Here is a 20,841-nt window from a genome sequence, read left to right as displayed (position 1 = left end):
TCCTATTATGGAACTCCTCAGAAGTGCGCATCCACGATCCCGCCTCGCGGGATTCAAACCCAGTACCTACCAGTCTCGCGCCAGAGCACTTAACTGATAGACCACTGAGCCGGTATCCAACGATGTTAATGTCTAACCTCAACCAATCCACGAAATTGCGTGACCAACTTCCATTGTACTGAGGTAGCTACCTGTCTCTGCCTGACATGGATTAGCTCCACTGGCCACGACTTCTCACTAGAACTCCAGGAATTATCTCATAGAGCCAGTCACTACGTTGTATAAATGTGATTTATCAACAGAGTGCATAAAAACTAAATAGGATAGCTAATTCATAAACACCAATATCATTCAGTCATTAGGAAATCAACCATAGACATTAAAAATTACTAGAGAAAATATTTAATCTTATCTAATCAACTTACTTGTTTTAAACGTTTTATTTAACATCACATGAATAAAAAGAAACCGACATTAACAGAGAAAAAAAATGGAGACAGAAAATTTCTTCTATCTCATATCAAATCATTGAATAGTAACTATGAAAATTTTTTTCACGGTTGAATTCAAATGAGTTATGTTTATTTTTTTTTCTGTGAAAGTGACTTTTTTTTGGTATTTCAATGAAATTTTGAATAGACAATCAGAAAAAAAATTGGTGTAATTGTTAAGAGTATTTTCCTTTCTGCACGAGTACTCAAGAGAATAATTTAATAAATAAAATATTGATAATAGTGAAAAGTTAACGGTTGGAAATACGGTAGAAGAAAAATTAAAGGTTATATTCGAATGGAACATTCTTTGACTTTTTTGAAGTAATACGCAATGTTACTACTAATTAGTAGTAATATGTTGTATTGTATAAAAAAGTATTGAAAGTGTTACAAACACTTCAGATAACTAATTAACAAATATCCAAATGAACTGGTACGCATAACTGATTTCTGAAGTTAAAATTTCACTTAAGTTATATACAACCTTTTCTGTCATCATTACACCGATTGCTTAGTTGGATTTTTATGATTTGTCTTTCTAAATGATTAGCTGAGAAACTAATTGCTAAGTATCTTTGTATTATACTAGAGCACATAATGACCAAACTGAACATAAACCTTAGGCCAATGTATGATCTTTTAATTAAGGTAAGCAAGGCTAGGTGGAAAAAATATGAACCTTCATAAGATTTTTATTGGACAATTACTTTAATATGTTCAATAAAACATTAAATGTTGAGATGCTAAAAAATGTTAGAATACAATTGATCCGAAGATTTGAGCATACTCGTCTAAACAGTTTTGGGTAACCTAATAACGCACCATTCAAAAACACACTGAACTTAGAATTCACTTAGTATTGTTTGTTTGAATCTTCCATTGATGTTTAGGACTTCAACTGGTCAGTCTCTTCTTGGTATATGTGCATCCTGCCTCGATATTGCCTGAAATCACAAGCTTTATAAGCAAAGATGGATAGTGACTAGTAGTGGAATCCTATTTGGGACTCGTCAGCTGGATGACCTGCGTCTCACAGTTGATGTTCACTCTGGGACTCGAATACAGTACCGTTCGTTTCAAACTCCATCGCGTTATCCACTTAGCTACTGAGTCCTGATAGCCACTTGCTTGTGTAATGAGGTGAAGTTTGAATTCACTTGTTATTGGTTCACCCACGTTTTTTTCTCATTTGGAAATTACTAAGATTGTATGCGTCAATTTTACCTGTAACCTTTAATAATCTCTCCAGTCTGCGACTGGAATTTATGACAAGGATCAAATACATTGAGGTATCTATTTCTGATTCATTTTGAAGCAATTTTAATTCGTATATTAACTAAAACGTTTACTATGTTAGAGATGACTTTTTGATATCAATCAATCATCGTTTTCAATGATAAGACTTGTGTAAATAACATTTTCAGCCATTCGTAATGTGAAGAGATATAACCTCCGCATGTCTAGATAAATAACATATCGAAGTTGATGGTCGGCTCAATACGATAAATTAGTTTGTGGATTTTAACAACAATTGCTTGGACTATTTATTTTAGGCATTAAAGTAGGCTAACTTGACTCACCCAGATTACTTTATTCAGTATATTTAAATTGACTAAACAAAAGGGTTTGTTCAAACATCTGGAAAACCATGTATGAAGTCAGCTGCAACATAGAACCTGGTACGTATGTACATCGGTTCAAGTTATCATACTTCGTTAGCACAGAGATGAGATTGTCAGGCGAAAACCCAGAATGGTAGAGACAATAACAGTATGAGTGGTGATAGAAAAGATTAGGCATTGAAGATACGATTCCAGAAAATATAAATTAGTGAAATAAAAACAGAGAAAAAGCCATGAGGAATTGAAAAGCTTGGAATCTGTGGAGACCACTTATTCGAATGTTCATCTTTCATAAATTTTCCTGTTTATGATTCGTTTTAATTAATTTTGTCAACCACATTTACTCGAGAGCTTCCAAAGAATATTTACAACCCACTGTGAATCTGATAACTGACAAATTTAAGAAGTATTAGAGTAGTCTGTATATTTTCTACCTCCTCCTCTGTCCTTTAGAAGAGTGATAATCATAGAATTCACACATCAAATACATACGTAAATGGAAGCAAGAATGATCACTAACATTTACAAATAAATCTGACTGGGAGATAATCACTACTTACATATTTATATACATTTTTCTGAATACTAACAAGTTGAATGGTGATAAAACGTGGATTGTGTCGCAATTTTATATTGAGAATTGTTTATTGTAATCAAAAATATGATATTGAACAAAATGAGTATTATTATTACGTTGTTATTGTGCATTTTAATGACAACAGTACCTATAGTTTTTCTAAATTTCCATGTACGCACGTTTATGTATATAGCTATTCGGATCTGGTAAGTGTAAAACGTACTAGGTCTTGATCACACTATTTACAACAATATTTTCTCTATAGCTTCGGTAACAATGCCAATTTGTCTTGAATTTGTTACACTTCATATAGGAATGTTTAAAGGTCAAAGTTATGCCTGCCTTGATTAATTTTCTGTAGTTTAATCCTGTACATTTGGTAGATGATGAGTATAAACTAATCAACTGTAAATAACTCAATGGCTCACATTCTTTTGTATTTCTCCTTTCATAATCTAACTGGTTTCTTACAAGTTTTCTTTATATGTTAAAAATATCATTCTTTAATTTGACTGTTTAATTGTTAGTCAGCTACAACGTAGGACCAGGCACATAGATGCATCGGTCCAAGTTGCCACACCTCATTAGCACAAGGTGATAATTGGCTAATAAATCTTAAACAATTAAAAACAACCGACAAAATAAATGTTGCTCAAAATTTGGTTTATATAGATAAATCAGCATAAGAATAGGTTATCATCTTACAATGATCATTCTTGATACAAGGCAATTTTCGCTAATCAACATAACCAAACTTATTGGGAAAAGGTATACTCAATAAAGAAAAAAAGACTAATCAATTAAGAATAACTCGTCAGTGAACCATTTTTCAATGTAAGAATTAATTTCATTTGAGAAATCTTATGCAAACTATTACAGTAAATATACAGTGAAGAAACTATTCGTGAAATAGCTTGACACTTCATAAACATATATATATATATATATATATATATATATATATTACGTAACCAGAAGAACAGATATGCTCTATGTAGGTACAATTAAAATATTTTACAAAAAAAGTGACATAAAAAGGGAAACTAGAACGAAATCATGTACAAGTTGAATAAAGAAATAGCACAAAAGATAATGACTAAATACAAATCATATACAAAAAGAAAACAGACACCTTTCAAAAGTTTATGTAAATAGCAAGATTAAATGTTACATATATAAATAGAGATATTATTACTATTAATTTGAAATTTCATTTTATTCTAAAATAAAAAAGTACTGTTTGATCTGGTACTTGAAATATTCATTTGACCAGAATTTGTTAATGATGTTGTAGCTGTGATTGTTGAACCACTAGTACTCGATGTAGAAGAAATAAATGTTGAATTTGGTAAATTTCTTATAATTGATTGAGAAATACTATTACTACCAGTACTATTATTGCTACTACTACTACTATTGTTGTTGTTAATATTATGAAAATATTGATTAGTTGTAGAAATAGGTAAACCAGGTGGAAATATTGAATCAGTCATAGATAATCCAAGTGAATCATCATTAATTATACTGTTATTACAACTTGTACCAATAGTATTATTATTCATATGACCAACACTACGACTTGTAGTACTACAATTACTAATAGAATTATTACTGATAAATGATGTATTGTTTAAATTAAAATGTGGATTAACTAGACGTACAACACCAACTCCACCGCCTAAACGCCTAGAATTCATGCTGCCTCGTACAGACCAACAATTTGCATCTGGATCATAGAGTTCTACAGATTTTAAATACGTAGCACCATCGAATCCACCGATTGCAATTAACTGATTATTAACTACAGCTAATCCAACCTTATTTGTAAATAAAACAAAAAAATAGTGATAATGATGGTGATGATAAGACTTGGACAATTACAACAAATGAATAATCATACTTAAGAAATGTTGATATCTGGTTAAAACTAATTCATACAAAATAAGCTTTTCAAACGAAATAAATTCTTTTTTTATTTACAAAGCCCACTGAAATAACATCAGATATTAGTATCTTCAATTAAAATTCATAAATTTCATTCCTATTATTAATTGTGCTGGTTGTTTGAATCTTCCTATTGATGTTTAAGACTGAAACTGATCAGTTTCCTAGTGCCATATGTACATCGCGTGGGGCTTGCCATTAATTCACAAGAATTTTTAGCAGAGATGAATGGTGGCTAGCAGTGGAATTGCAAACACGTGTCTATTTTTATTATTACTAATATTATTATCTTATCACCCTCAATACTTGAGAAAGAATTATATAATAATCTTTCGCTATGTAATTACGTTTTCAACATCTGTCTCATATGAAGGTTCATTTACCAATTCATTTAATACACTTTGCGCCGTGTCAGTTAATGAGGTTGAAAACCTCTATTAAATAAGTTGGTTGAAGATGTGTTACACATCTTCAACTATAGCTAACCCTGACATATAATGCTAAAACAAGTATATTTGATAACAGAACAAGGGAGGGTAAATCAAGACAAGATATTAATCCACCAAAACATTGAATAGTAGTAGTAGCTATATAGGCGGATACGAACTTCTTGACTAGGACGTTCACAATACTCGAAATCAATGACTGGAGACTTTAGATGACATGTAGCAAAATACGTTGCAGTAGCGTGGCTGTATTCAATCTCTATCTTCCTTAAAATCTTGAGTTATTCATGTATTTAAGCATATAAGCATTGGTATAAACGGGCACCAAATTACATATACAACATAAGTAACAATTGTTATTAGATTTGGAGATGTTCTCCGACCTTTTTCTCATAGTCTGATTTGTTCATAATGAAAGTCGTGTCCCCTTATCTGCTCTCGTAATGATAATTGTCTCATTTTCTCAAATAACTTTAAATATAATTTTCAGAAATAATGTCTTCCCTATACTCGACACTTAATTTCTGTCAAACTTTCCGTTCAAGTTATCACGATTAGCATAAATTATTTAGCAAGCATACGCCATTTTTTCTATCACGAGGTTGGAGCCCATGTGCACCACTGGTTTAGAACCATAGTTTACCGACTCGCCTAGGTGAATCCTTTGTACCCGGTAATCCAGTTAAGGCTGTGGCATTCGCTTTTCATCCTCTCAATTTCGTAAACAACAATCCGGCAGAGAGAAGACAGTGAGTAGGATTTCCTTGCCAGTAGCCATATATACGTGGCTATATGAGAGCGTTTCGAGAGGGAGAGCAGACTCTCTCCAACCTCGGTCGTACAAAGGTATTTAAGTTATGTATTATGGAAAAATATATAAATGTATTCAATGGTCGACAACACAAAAGGTAGTAAGTAGTTTAAAGATTCAATGGAAATAGATCTAATTTGAAAAATCAGCTACATAAATAAAACCTATACCATAAAAATTAGATTATAAAATATTTTATGTTTCTGCTCACAGCTAACTTGTGTTTTACCATAAATTATCTGTGATCATGCATTTTATAGTAATTGAAGAGAATTCAGTTCTATTGAAAATTAATTTGAATTTCTCTAAAAATCCCAAACATACAGTCACTTTATATTGGTTAATATGAATACATTATATAAAGGTTGTTACTTTATGAAAAATAGAAGTTCCTTACAGTGCTTAATTCTTTTTAGAAATATGACTTACTCCACTACGTCGTGATGTCATTGCTACAACAGGAGTCCACGTACGACTACGTAGATCTAAGCATTCTACAGACGATAATTCTGTAACCTCATCTCTTCCGCCTACAGCGTATATCAAACCATTATAGACAGCCACACCTAAGTGTTTACGTTTAGTTCCCATACAGGATATTTGATGCCATGTACCAACACGAGGATCGAAATGTTCCACAGAGGATAAAGGTTGTTGACCATCTGAACCACCAACAGCATACAATTGACCATTTAAAACTGCAACACCGACACCTAAACGACGAGTAATCATACTGGACACCTTGGTTAGAAAGAAAAAACAAAGATATATTACGTCACTTATACACCGTCATAACAGTAGTACTGTCTCAATATATATTAGTAACTAATATAAATAGGTTTATATGGTTGGACTAATTAGATCAATACAAAATTATATTTATATTCTGCACAGTTCGTTTTAGTCCATAAGATAACTAAAATAACTCATAATGTCATTGAATAAGAAAAAGAGAATTCAGCGAAGAAAATTTTCTTTTCGACGAAATCATTTACTTAAGCTGTACATTCGATGTTTAGTCAGTTTCCATAGTAAACTGATAACAATATATAATTTTTACAGTAGTATATCTGATTATTAGAAAAAAGAACACGGAATTGAGAATTTTCACTAAATAACTGAATTTTGAATATGGGCTTTATCGATATACACTTCAGCTTTTAGAAAGAATGAACAGTAAGAAAATACAAAGTACAAAGTGACCGTAAAATGACCCTATATTACATCACAGTTATCCTTGAATATATGCAACAACTTTTTTACTTGGGAAGATATAAAAATTGGAGCGAAAAGCTCGATTCGGAAACTTGTAAATATTATTACCAAGGTTTGACTTGATATTTTCAAATAAATTTAACATCAAGTGTATTACTTGAAATTATTTTGTGGAGATCGATTTGATTTTTAGGTTTTATTCAACACAGATTGGTTTATCAGAGTACCATCGGAAACCAGAAAGTACTGGAAAACCGTTTCGCACTAGTATGGGACTACAGCTGTTCTAGTAAGAAGTAGTAACATGTGAAATTCAAATATGTTAAGAATAAAGCAGCTTTTATCAATGGTATCCGATGATCGTTACTATATATCGCACATTCGAAGGATCCTTTGTAATTAAACAATAATACATTCGTAATATTCCGACTTTTCGCGACTTACTATAAGTAGAACATTACAAATATATTATTATCAAAATGGGGGTTTGTGGAGATTGTAGTAATTTTAGTAGTTGAATTCGTGAGTCGATCTAAGTTAGACTACCACTGGAAACCTGGGAGCACTAGACGACCGTTTCGTCCTAGCACAGGACTCCTCAGTAGTGAGCATCCACGATCCCACATGCAGGACTCGGACCCAGGAATTTCGGCCTCGCGCGAGAACGCTTACCCTCTAGACCACTGAGCCGGCATCCAACGGTGTTAATGTCTAACTTCATGAATTCAACTATTAAAATATGTTATTGTCACTATCTTGAAATCGCTATGACGGCCCCATCGACTGAGTAAAATTCTGAACCAACAGAGCTTATCAAAGTGTTCACTGAATACATGCTGAAAACCGGAACCACTGACTAAAGGATGTATATATATTACATTCAACTTGAATGACAATACCACGACCTACTTGTCAACTAACAGTTGAGTAGTCAAGAATGAAAATGGATGTGACAAAACAACCAGTGATTATTCACTTTTGCCCGTCGCAATAAAAATTTAAGTAATAAATTAACTCCATTGATAAGAATCTTTTTAATAAGGTCGAGACGATGGGTAAATTAATTAGAGTTTTTAATGCAATATATGATTTTGAACTACTCTTCTAGCTTTTTTAAAAGCAACCTATTCTTCCTTAAACATAAGTACTGCTACGTCCCAGCGGTTAACAGATTCAGATACATATACACTTCTCCAACCGGCTATGAAGGTGAGAAGACTGACTAGGAACCTGCTTAAACATCTGGGCTACCTGTTTCCCGTCATCTATATATTTCAACAAGTTATCTAATATTGTTCGTTTTAATACATAATTATGGCTATTAAGCACACAACCTATTCCGGTGCGTTTCTGAAAACTGTACAACCTTTCGCTGTAAAGGTTACAAAAGGCCTAATCAGAGATGTCGTGTTTGCTGGGAACATGCAGCAAAAAGAATATACATTATTCATATGTCGATTGACCGAACTGCTGACATCCAACTGGCGATCACTGAATGTTTATCATCAGGAGCAACGAAGAAATAAGAAACGTAAACATGTTGAAATACTTTATGCTGAGAATTCGATTTTGTACCAAATAATATAATATTGAATAAAGCTAATAATAATAATAATAATAATAATAACAATAATAATAGTAATAATAATAATAATAGAGTTGGCAAACTGACTAAAGTATAAAAGAATCAAGAGTATACATACATCTGTCTTTCTGACTCACACAACAACATATAAGCTGAGACCTTGACTACGTGTACATCAGCTATCCGCCAAAAACATGTCTCGTTTATAGTTTCTCAAAGGCGTTTAACCTTGAGACGGTTTGTGAACAGAGGCACGTGATATGTCTAGATCAACGCAGATTAATAGACAAACATACACCCACTAGTCAATGGGAAGGAGATGTTAACATTATCACTCACTGCGTCGTTGGAAGTCAAATGTTCACGTCTAAAGTGTATATACAAACCTAAAGTATATGACTATGGATATACGGACTAAACAAGTGAAAAAGTGTATGTCGTAGTTACAAAGAGATCTTAAAAACGAATAAGCGGATGTAGTGCATCATATGTATATAAGGTACAATTAAATATGTGGAAGAAGTTACCTTGAGCCATTTATTTACATTTGGATCATAGCATTCAACAAAATTCAAACAAGACACACCATCTTGTCCACCAACAGCATACATGGAACCATTTAATACGGCTACACCAACACTTGTACGACACGTACTAGTTGAAGCAATATCTGATGACCATTGATTTGTATGTGGATCATATCTAAATTAAAGAATGTTAGAAATATCCACAACGTGAACAACAGATTAGGGTTGCTGTGTTCGACAAGTTGTATAGAATATAACTGTGATACTAATAAAAAAGTCACATAAAATTTCAATATCATCCAGGTCGGGACTGCTTAGTTATTACTCCGACCGTTAATAAATTAATTTTAGGTAGTGTGAGCATACTGAAAAAATTCCAGGGTATTGACAATTTCAACGACAGGGAACGAATGAAAAAGATCATGGGAAGTAATGCGTAAGTTACTGAAAAAAGCTCATTGGTCAACTGATATGGAACGTGCCTTAAACTAGGTAACAATATAGTGTAGTATACAGTAATGAGTTAGATGAATGATAGAAAAATTGGTAATTAGATATGCAGCAAAGAAATAGCGAAACTCCATCCATTTTATTTAAAGCTGAAAATTAGACTACTTAGGAGTAGTTTAAAAATGCAACAAATCACCAATCAAAGCGTCAATGTCTGAGTTACTGATGAAGATAATGTTGGTCGAATATTGTCAGATTACACACTATCTGAATGTTAAGCGCATAAATCATAGCTTCAAAGCCCCCAATTAACATCATAGATAGAATTTAACAAAACAATAAAGTTTTTCTACGGAAAAATATTTAAATGTAGTATAACTATAGAGTAATCATTTCATAGGCAATAAAATTAGAATAGTTTATTGATGAGTTTTACAACTTTTATGTCGACAGAATAAATATTACACTTAAATAACTTCGCCTACTTCGGAATAAAAAAAACATGAATGATTAGTTTGAAGTCGCAGATCTATCTCTTAAAATTTACGTTTTGAAGAACAAAACACATTAATTCATTGTATTCTGTATCAACTGTTACCCTTGTTTTACTAGAAAGAAACAAAAAACAGATGCTGCCAGTGAATAAATTAAAATACTGCTTTAAAACATAATGAATATTAAATAAAAAACATAGATTACCTTTCGACTGAATTCAAATAACTATGTCCATCATGTCCTCCAACAGCATACAGAAGATCATAGACAACTCCAACACCTACGCCACAACGTCTCTTATGCATCGGAGCTACAAGATGCCATTTATGTGTACGTGAATCATAATGTTCAGCTGAAGCAATTGCATCTCCTGAACACCATCCACCAATTGCAAATAATAGTTCACCTCCTTGTAAAATTTTTCTCGGTTTAGTACGTGGACCTTGCATTAGTGGACGTTCTTGAGGTAATAATAAATAATCTTTAGCTTCATCAACTAAATCACGACAACGTTCATCTGAACGTACTAATAAATCTGTACTAACGGTACCAACTAAAAATTTTGGACTAAGAAGAGGTAATCGTACATGTTCCAGTAAATAAGATAAATAAGGACGGCGATCAGATAAATTATGATGCATCCAACGCATTACAGAATAATAAACTTGTTCCTCTGAATTAATATTTAAATCATCGGAACTTAAAATATCTACAAGATGGCTAACAGGCAATAGAAGGAATTCCTCAGATTCTACAACTTCCTAAAATTAAAGTTACGAAGAAAAAGAAGCAAAAATAATTAACAGTTCAAAATCAGAATTTCAAGAGCGTTTTTGTCTAAAAATTTGAAAAGCAAACAAAACGGAGACTCACTTAGGTGTTTGGTAGACAAAAAAGTCAAATACTCTAGTAGATTCAATCACTTCATTTGCTAGAAGTATGGATATGCAGTTTACAAGTAAGAATTTAAAAACTATGATAAATTAACTTGTTTAGCAGGTAATTTTAGATACAAATTTAAAATGGACATTCGTTCAACCATTTTGAATCATGAATATATTCCTAATAGATATAAGTCCATATGGAATTAAACTCTTTCAGCTTTACGATAACTAGTAATGTGTTCTGTATACAGCAACTATTAACATTCAAATAATGTAGCAATTTCATTTTATCTTATGATTAAATCATTTTCGAAGTTGAATTCACAAGTCGATCTAAGCTAAACCACCATTAAAAACCTGGGAGCACTGGACGGCCGTTTCGTCCTAGTATTGGACACCTCAGCGATGCGCATCTACTCGTGAATTCGACTGTGAAAATACTACAATCTCCAAAAATCCCCATACTGCGAAATTATTGTGTTTATCCCCCGTAAAACAAAAAATAGTTCCAACACATCCAATCATTATTTATACTGATTAATTACTATTATTTCGTCTAGATAACGTGACTTGCAATTGTATGATCACTTTAAGTGTATTCTGTTTTGTTAATATCCCAATCATTTCGAACTTATTTAGGAGTATTCTACATAATAGTTTAAAATATAATTAAAACCTAATTGTTGTATGACGAGAGAATTTATTATCTTTTTAATGTTTAAAAGGTGATAACCTACTATTGAGAATAAAAGTTTTCATGAAAACACATAAGTATAAATTAAGAAAACTTTATATTTAACAACCCACTCTAAAAAACCGAAACCATGCTTAAATCGCCCTCAGTTTTTTTGTAAAAGTTTTCCGTGGCAAGCATTTAAAATGAATTGGAAGGATAGTTTTAATCGTATTCTTTTTTGAATGAACATATTACCAAGAACTTTTGTCAGTGTAATGCCTGAACATCTTGTACACATAGAGAATTCAATTATTGTTTTGGAATGAACTTACATTGAAAATTACACAGAGGAAAGTGAAATTATTTCACTGTGAAGCCGTAATAAATCCTCCTTCTATCTACTGAACTTGATGTTATTTTTTATAGATTCCTCTGTTATTTGTTTCTTGAATTATTGATTACAGTCTACTAAGTTAATCTTCATTTTAATTTATTATTCATGTATCGAAAATAATACATTAGTTAGAGTTACTGACTATTTTAGCGAATTTCCTTTTTTTCATCCACAACTTTAAAATATTCCACAATAAATACAATTTTGTTACATCCCAATGAGTAGAAAAATTGTATTTCTGACGTTTCGGAACTAAGTATAAGCCACTTCTTCAGAGTAAACAAAATCTATAGAAAAAGGCTTACATTAAATCCCAAAACGTCAAAAAATTGAATTTCTCTACTCATTGGGCTGTAACAAAAATTTATTTTTAGTTAACTCTCTACCCAATGCTCAATTTATTGGAAACTATCAAGTCCCACCTTGGTATTGATACCTATAAAACTATTTAATATATTAAATTCAATTGGTATTGTTTGTTTGAATCTTCCCATCGATCTGTTAGGACTGCAACTGGTCAGTTTCTAATTGGCATATGTGCATCCTGTGCGGACTGCCTCAATATTGCCTGAAGTCATAAGCTTTATAAGCAAAGATGGATAGTGGCTAGCAGTGGAATCCAGGACGCGCGTTTCGTCTTATTTGGGACTCGTCAGCTGGATGTACCTGCATCACAGAGTTGATGTTCGCTCTGGGACTCAAACCCAGTACCTTTCGTTTCAAACGCTATCGCGTTATCTACTCGTTATTCACTTGTATTAAATAACTTGTAAGTTAGTGACAAATTTCAATACTAAAGCCAATGTTGATTTTCTTATTTTCTAATTATAACAGTATTCTAATCTTATTGGATTTTTATATTTTATTTTACTGAATAATTTAAAAAATTATTAAAAATTTAAACTAATTATAAATAATAAATAAAAATTTTGAATTTGTTTTATTCAATAAATTGTGTTATTTTCGTGTCCATTTTAAAATTTATTAATTAAACTAAATTTAAGAAAAGAATTATTGTCATTAATTTTTATTATGATTAAAAAACAAACAGTGTTAATTACTCAGTTTTCCATCATCATGATTTCTTTTTCTCTGGATTATAACAATTAAGAATTTCAAATTAATATAGAACAAGCCTATTTTCACTTAATGTTGTATACTTGTATCTTCCCATTGTTATTTAGGACTGCAATTGATCAGTCACTTGTTGGCATATGTGCATCCTGTGCGGACTGCCTCGATATTGCCTGAAGTCACAAGCTTTATAAGCAAAGATGGATAATGGCTAGCAGTGAAATCCAGAACATATATTAACTAGTAAGCATTGAAAACTTTTAACATTTTACTATTACCATTTAATTATTGCCATCATCCAATTTTTATCCTGAATTCAGTTGAGGTAAGTTATAAAAGAAAGTAAGAGAACTGTATATTTCAAACAGGATTTCTTTTTCCATCAAACGAAAATAACGAAACCTGAACTTGTTAGAAATATATTTAAAACCGTCAATTTTAGGCCAGTAATGTGAATATGCTTCTCTTTCTAAACTTATGAATTATTTACCCTACTGACCGAATCTTAATTACAAATACGGATGTATACACTTAAATTTGTTTGAATTTGAATTTTTACGAAGAATAATAAATAAAAAGCAGCAAAACAAGAGGTCACTTTTCGACAGTTCGACAGAAGCTGAAGTAACAAATATAAAATACAAAAGGTCTTGGGCTACGATGTCACTTTTCATGGGAGGAGGAAATAAATTAGTGGGATAGTTGTCATCAGTGATATAACCCAACGCACGCACTGCGATTAGGCTGTAAATCATACTCCTTGAGGCTCGCTCTATACCAATTTGAACCTAATAACGTATTCCTACGTATGGCATATACTCGAAAAATACATATATAAATCATAAGATGTGTGGCGTGTGGTCAGAACCTTTATATCCTAAAACGATGTTCTACACCGAGGTGCATGCACAAATCCCAACAGTAACAAGTTCGAATTGACTATACACTTCACTAATTTCAGCAACAACACTGTAAAGGTATTGATGCAGCTGTGGAAATCTTAGACGACATTTACTGATTCCTATATTTTTCTAAAGATTAGTTAAGCTAAAATGAAGCAACATGACTGATATTACAAGATATCAGTTCATTCAAATGAAATTCTGCATTCCCTACTGGAAAAGACTGAAAAGTTTTAGATAAGCCATTTAGTGGAGAATAAATGAAAAGAACCGTCTACTTACAAGACACAATAATTTAAGATTGTTTTGACTAAAAGGTGAAATATTTCAAACTAGGACCAAAACTTGTTTTCATTAAACAAATAACTTGGGGTTTGTTTGACTAAATCCGCTTCAAATACTTCATTTTTTGTCATTGTCTAGTTCCAACTTATGCGTCTCGACCATGAATTATGACTTCAAGAATGGGATACTGCATAAAACAAGTAAGCCTACTGTTTTACATTGACTTTTTTTTACAAACAACTGCATGAAAATGGGATTACTGGATAAAACGTTTCGCTGTTTATTCCGAACTCAGTTACCTTAGTCAATGAGTGGATTTCAGAACCAACGTAAGACAGAGTTTTACTGGTAAGTACCAGTGAAACCTTTTATTACCGACCTACACAAACACTAATATTCTATATGAATTCCAAAGGCACTGTGTATATACTGATAACCAAATGACAATACAGATAATCTTACAAGAAAGTTTAAGTGGGTAAACCGATCAGCTACACGCAGTAATCCTCTGCATGCATGTGTATCTGCAAATGCTCGAATTCCAAGACAATTGGATGGATCCAACTGGCGCTTTAAGAATTCACAACAAACATCTTGGATTTCTGTAAGTTGCAAGAGACAAGCAGCTGGAAGCAGATTTTGAACATTACATTCTTCTACTGTTATTTGGCTCGTGTAACAAAAATCTATAAGAGTTTCCACAGCATCGCCATCTAAATCATAGAGAGTTACCTAAATGAGAGAGGAACAAGATTGAAATTTGTATTAAAGTTAATGCATCGTCTGCAGAATGACTAAACGTTAATTATAAAATTAACGACTAGCAAAGCCCTAAGTACCATATATCCATAAGACTTTTGAAACAACTAAATACTAATTATATTACTTTGAGTCAGAATCCACGTCTTATCAACATGAAAGTTCTTCTACAACTTTTGAATTATCCCCTGGTGAATTATGAATGGTAACTCTAAGGATTATTTACCGACCAATGTATTATGCCTATTTCCTATTGTACAATTATTACGTAACTAAACTATTCATATTCGTGTTTCTCTTATCATTAGCTTTATTTTGATCTTTGATTTATTATCATACGATTCTTGAGTTATAATCAGTTTATTGATTACTTTGGTTTGTATAAAAACTCAGTATGTTTGTAAATAATGATTCATATTGCCGAGGCTGTTATTTGTGTTCTGGACTTAACGGGCTGGGCTAGGCAGATAGCAGGGCCGAACGCAATCAAGACTGCTCGTACGATTTTATGCATCATTGCTCCGATCAATATAATCCACTACCTCTCCAATCGCACGTCCATATATATTATGAGATCATACGTTATAACAATTTCATACGAGCCAATGATGATATTATCTGTCACAAAGTAAGCTCAGGCTGAAATCCGTGATTTTAGCCAAAAACTGGTCATCTAAATATACATATATATATATATATATATATATATATATATATATATATATATAGTAATACTTATTTACTGAACAGCAAGTCTATAGTATTTTTATATTATTACTGCACCAAACTGATAAGACTTTGTTGATGTATCGAATCTTTATTCAAGTTGCTCAATATCGTTCCCTGGGGTACAGATAAGTAATATACTTATAAAGCGTTAAGATTTTAAAAAAAGATCGTTTCAACCTTATAAGTCAAAAATGTGAATTGGTAGGTTAGACTAAAACTATAATTATCCTGTTAATTCCTCATTTAGTTTGAAACCTAGTTGTAGTAAAAATAAACGGAAAGCGTCAAAGTAATAATACCTCAGTTTGTCGAGATTCTGCCAATTCTCCAGTGAACATTGCTCTGAAATAAGCGGAACAGGCAGCCAACACAACACGATGTGTGTAAATTTCGCGACCATCAACCAGCAACACTACATCACATAATTCTTTATTTTTACGGAAACGATTCATAGCTTCGAATGAACTAATAGGATGACGTTCAGCAGTATATGCCAGACGATCATTAGACTGTTGAACAACACTCGATTTTGTATTGTTAGCGGACGACGCAACATATGAATTGTGAACACTATTCATTAACCCATCCCCAAATGAACAACAGCGAGATACGGGATTATTAGACTCACAAAAATTGACACGTTCATGCAGGGAATTAAGCATCCTATTGTCACTTGCACAAATATCGCTTCGAATGGTACTTGTTACAGACGTAGATGAATCGACATATGACGACCGAATGTTGCTCGAATCACCCACTGAGACATTTATATTATCAGGTATATCTGTACTTGGTCGTTGTCCATGGTAAACAGAGGAACCACTATTTCTACTGTTTGGATGAACATCGACATCCATTGGTAGCATAATTAAAATTTTAAATCATGATTATTCTAAAATAAGAAAGTGGAGAAAAAGTAATTTAATAAACATGGTAAAAATGATACACATAAGCGACTAATATGAACATATTGAAGCAAAGAGTGATGAAGTTACTTTTCTTAAATTCAGAACCTAATAGGTAAAGTAAGTTATCGTTTTGTCATAGCATCAGAATGCCCCTAGCCTGTTTTTAAACGATACTTGAACTAATATCCAAAACTAATTTCATAAATCAACCAGTGATATTTAACTATTTTGGCAATTGATTTGAAATACATTTAACTGCGTTTTTCGGGCGCGGGTCTTCTAATAAGAGTTAAGAGAAGACTATTATTAAGAAGTCTAAATTTTTTTTCAAGAGGTATGCATTTTTCATTTAGCTATCTAATACAATTCCTAATATATCTTATATTGTTTTTAAATCAATGTTTTTCCCTTGGTAGTTTTCTCTTAGCGCAGGGAACAAACTCGGACTAATACACATTGTTGTGCAGGATTGTAAGTTACTTATGTATGCATATATAATGCATTTACCCGGAAATATAGCTAGTAATATTTCCGTGGCAGGAACTGTGAGGTAATTATATATGTATATAGAAAATGACTCTACATTCATTTCTTTGTACTTTACATACTTCACATTTATTTTTTATAACGATCCAAAGACAGGGCTGAATAGAGCACTTTCAGTTATGAAAATACTTTTCGAAGTTAAATTATGAGGAAGACCTTGGGAGGTTCTAAAATTGACCTTGCGACGACGACAAAGCTAAAGTGCACAAGCAAACAACCCTGGGATTTCGGCGCATTTAAAAAGATCAAACGACAAAAAATATGACCGACTGGTTTTTATAAAAACTAACTAGGAGTATAGAGTTTTACTTGAATAAGAGACCGACGAGACTATAATTTATGGACGACCTTTGAACGAATCTTAAGTGAGCATGAGAAATATTAGCTAATCAGTAAGCAGTCAGCATAGAGCAAAAATATATCATACAAAATCAAATAATTAAAGTGGATACACTACTTTTATATGGTCCAAAAACTTGTCAAGAATAGGAAAAGGTTCAAAGGTTCCAAAATCGTAATGCATAACGTAGAGGAACTCATCCATATGGCTCCATAATAGTTGGTCTCTGGAGCCATGATAAAGTTATAGAAACACTCTCAGCCTCGACCACATAGCTTCATTATTGTTTGTGTGTACTCCGGTTGTGTAAGTTTATCATTTTTATTATAGACATGTCACTACAATATTCATACCAATGAACAGCCGAAGCTTCAGTAACATCTGTGATTATTGCAGCCAATGTTACTGGTGCTCTTATTATACAGTTGGCGGCAATTATTATAATGTCTTAGTCTCAATCTGGATCGAGCGATAAAGGTTCCTATTCTAGCAAACGTCTTCCTTCAACATATATTACATCTAGGGACAACATCACGGTAGTTTGCACAAGGTCTACAAGTCATTTAATACTTGTAATTACCAATACAGCAACTTCTTAGTAGTTTCATCTGTTGTAGCTGCTTAATTGTCAAGTCTTCTCTAAAATTCTCTATGAACCGATCGTACATGAGCATCAGGTACTAAGTTAACGCCGTGACCTTGAAGTCCCTCAAACGCTTCTGATTGGTTCGTCCATTAATTATAGTCTCGCCAAGAGACCTGAAGTTGACTCTGAGCTATTGGTTTTTATGTTTTAGGTTCACATTACACGTACCATAGTTTCTAGCCTAAAAATCCTAAGCCTAACACTAAACATTACTCCTACTCCCAAACCTTAATTCTGATGTATACTTACTCATAAACCAAGTCATACCCTTAATACTAACATATCATATACTGAGATGCAACATCACTTCGTACATCTATGTACTAGTTAGTGCATAGAGGTTGGTAGCCAATTACAGACATTTCACTCCTGCTTCGACATATAACTGCTGTCTCAGCGACCATAAGCCTTTTAAGAATGACCTTACAATACTGACTAAAACGATAGCACGGTCGATAGATGCACATGAGACCCAGGATCCTGAAGGGACAAAAGACATATAAACCAATCATCGGTCACCGGCTACCATGAGACTGCATCTCCTGACGTTGCTCTACTGACTTGTGGATCAGACGTTTAGGTAGAAGGCTCCGAGTATGGCTTCCTAAGAAAACCACCTCCAGTTTGGGCACTCGTGTGGTATTATAGCCCACAAATACATCAAGTGACTTGCGTGGTGCATATGTATCCGGTTTCTCTTTGTACCAATATTTGTGTGTTCAAATAAACAAATAAATAAATACGGTCGATAGGCTTACCTTTAATCACTTGTCTTGTTCAAAGTAGACTAGCTATAAGTCTTAGGGGTAAAGACTAACGGCTAAGGTTGAGAGTCAGTTTGACAAATTAAAAGTTGGGCCTCGCATCACGAAGTGACATCAGCTATAATGCAATAGATCTCCGAATGAAAATCAAGCAAACATCCAAGTGGCACTATCTAAAGTCAAGCCAATTGGTTGTTATACTTTATTTCCATCAATATGTTCTACGCCGTAAGGAAGTGACTTAAGAATGATTAGAATACAGAAATATATTGATTGGTCTTACTCAACCGTATAACAGAACTCCTGTAACGCACCTTTTATAAAAGGGCCTAAGTCAAATGCTCAATATCTCTAATCAAAGGTTTCACGTTGCAGTTTCAAGTGACCAGGTGCAGTTTCAGTCTCACAACTGGATAGCCTTTTCAAAGAATTTTATATCCTGATAGTTGAAGCGATAAAAACCAAAGTTCCTATTCTCCTTCGCTTTGTTTTGCATGGTAAGTGAAACCGTGTGACAGCATTAAAACGTTTACCTAACTATGCAAGTGCATAAAGAATATCAACTTAGTATTCCTCGTTTTCAAAATGTGACCTATGGAGGCTGACGGCTGTTTGTTTTTTGGTTATGACACTGGAGTCACGTATTCAAAAGATTCTTATCCCATAAGTTTAGATAATTTAGCTTCAGTGTAGTCAACAAGTCTACCATGTGGGTGCTTCACGAAGTAGCATTCGAGCGAGAGAGATTTACCTCAATTAAAATATGGTCAAACCTTTCGGTAGAAAGGTGAATTCACCCTTTAGAATACGACTGCGGTAGTAATGCTATTAAATATCACCGAAGCCTAACCAAACAGTCTGTCGAGTTTAACTATTTTTACGATAAAGAGGCTACTGTCTTAAGTCCTTGAGAATATGTCGCGTTTTCTCGTGACGGAGTCCTAATAAGTCAATTAAACCACCTCGTTCGGCAACGAATTCCTGAACTTGACTACCCGTAAAGAGTAAAATTTGTACCCACAGTCTGTTCTGTAATGTTGTGTCTCCAGATTCTGGGTTTTGCACCCAGTTTTCATGTTGATACTAAACCTAAGCGGGTGGTTAAGAGGGCGCCCAGGAGCATTTTGAATGCTATGTCATTAGAGGGTCAGATCTGAGACGTCAATACTCTAATGGTTAAACACTTAATAATTTGAAGCTCTCTTAATAAGGTTTCAATTTGAAACCCTGAACTGATTTCGTGGCTCACCTTTGAATGTGTTCCAGTGTATTCTTATCCTTTTGGAGTGGGCGAAAAAGCGCTGATTCTCCATACTCTGAAAGGAATCGAATAAAACTGTCAAAGACTTGATGGAAAGTTCTACTGTCAACCTGTCCAAAAATACGCCTCAACGTTACCAGTGCAAGGATTTCTAGAAAGGCATTTTGTCACAGTTAGCGTAAGATTTGAGACCACAGGGTACCAATATTCCCAGATATTACCCAACTTGGGGTACATTTAGTAGGCACTAACCCAAGTTGTATTCGTAGTCTGCAAAGTGTCTCAGATGGACTACCTCACACTTTAAAGTGTGAAAGTTAAGTCTGTTGTTGCCCGCCCATTTTTGAAGTCGAGTCAGACCCTTATGAAGTGCGAGCTTATCCTCCTGGTTGCAAATAGTTCTCCAGAGTTTCACATCATTAGAGAAGCGTAATAACTCTGTGGAAGATCGTTTATATAAATTAAGAAAAGAAAGGGTTCCAGCACTGAGACCTGGGGGACCCTAAC

General features: G+C 33.3%; 1 protein-coding gene across 1 annotated transcript; it reads right to left on the bottom strand.

Moving 5' to 3' along the window:
- Window positions 1-1,871: 1,871 nt before the first annotated feature.
- Smp_096320 (kelch-like ect2 interacting protein) lies at window positions 1,872-19,289 on the bottom strand (the record flags this gene model as incomplete). Its single annotated transcript, XM_018790021.1, has 8 exons — window positions 19,068-19,289; window positions 16,169-16,761; window positions 14,844-15,113; window positions 10,371-10,927; window positions 9,222-9,396; window positions 6,324-6,635; window positions 4,162-4,510; window positions 1,872-1,954 (listed from the first exon to the last, which is right to left on the bottom strand). The coding sequence occupies exons 2-8, from the start codon at window positions 16,733-16,735 to the stop codon at window positions 1,872-1,874; spliced, it is 2,313 nt and encodes a 770-aa protein (XP_018655405.1). The 5' UTR covers window positions 16,736-16,761; window positions 19,068-19,289.
- Window positions 19,290-20,841: the final 1,552 nt, after the last annotated feature.

Source organism: Schistosoma mansoni, chromosome W, assembly GCF_000237925.1.
Source record: "Schistosoma mansoni strain Puerto Rico chromosome W, complete genome".
Lineage (NCBI taxonomy): Eukaryota > Metazoa > Platyhelminthes > Trematoda > Strigeidida > Schistosomatidae > Schistosoma > Schistosoma mansoni.
This window is presented reverse-complemented; position numbering and strand designations above follow the sequence as displayed.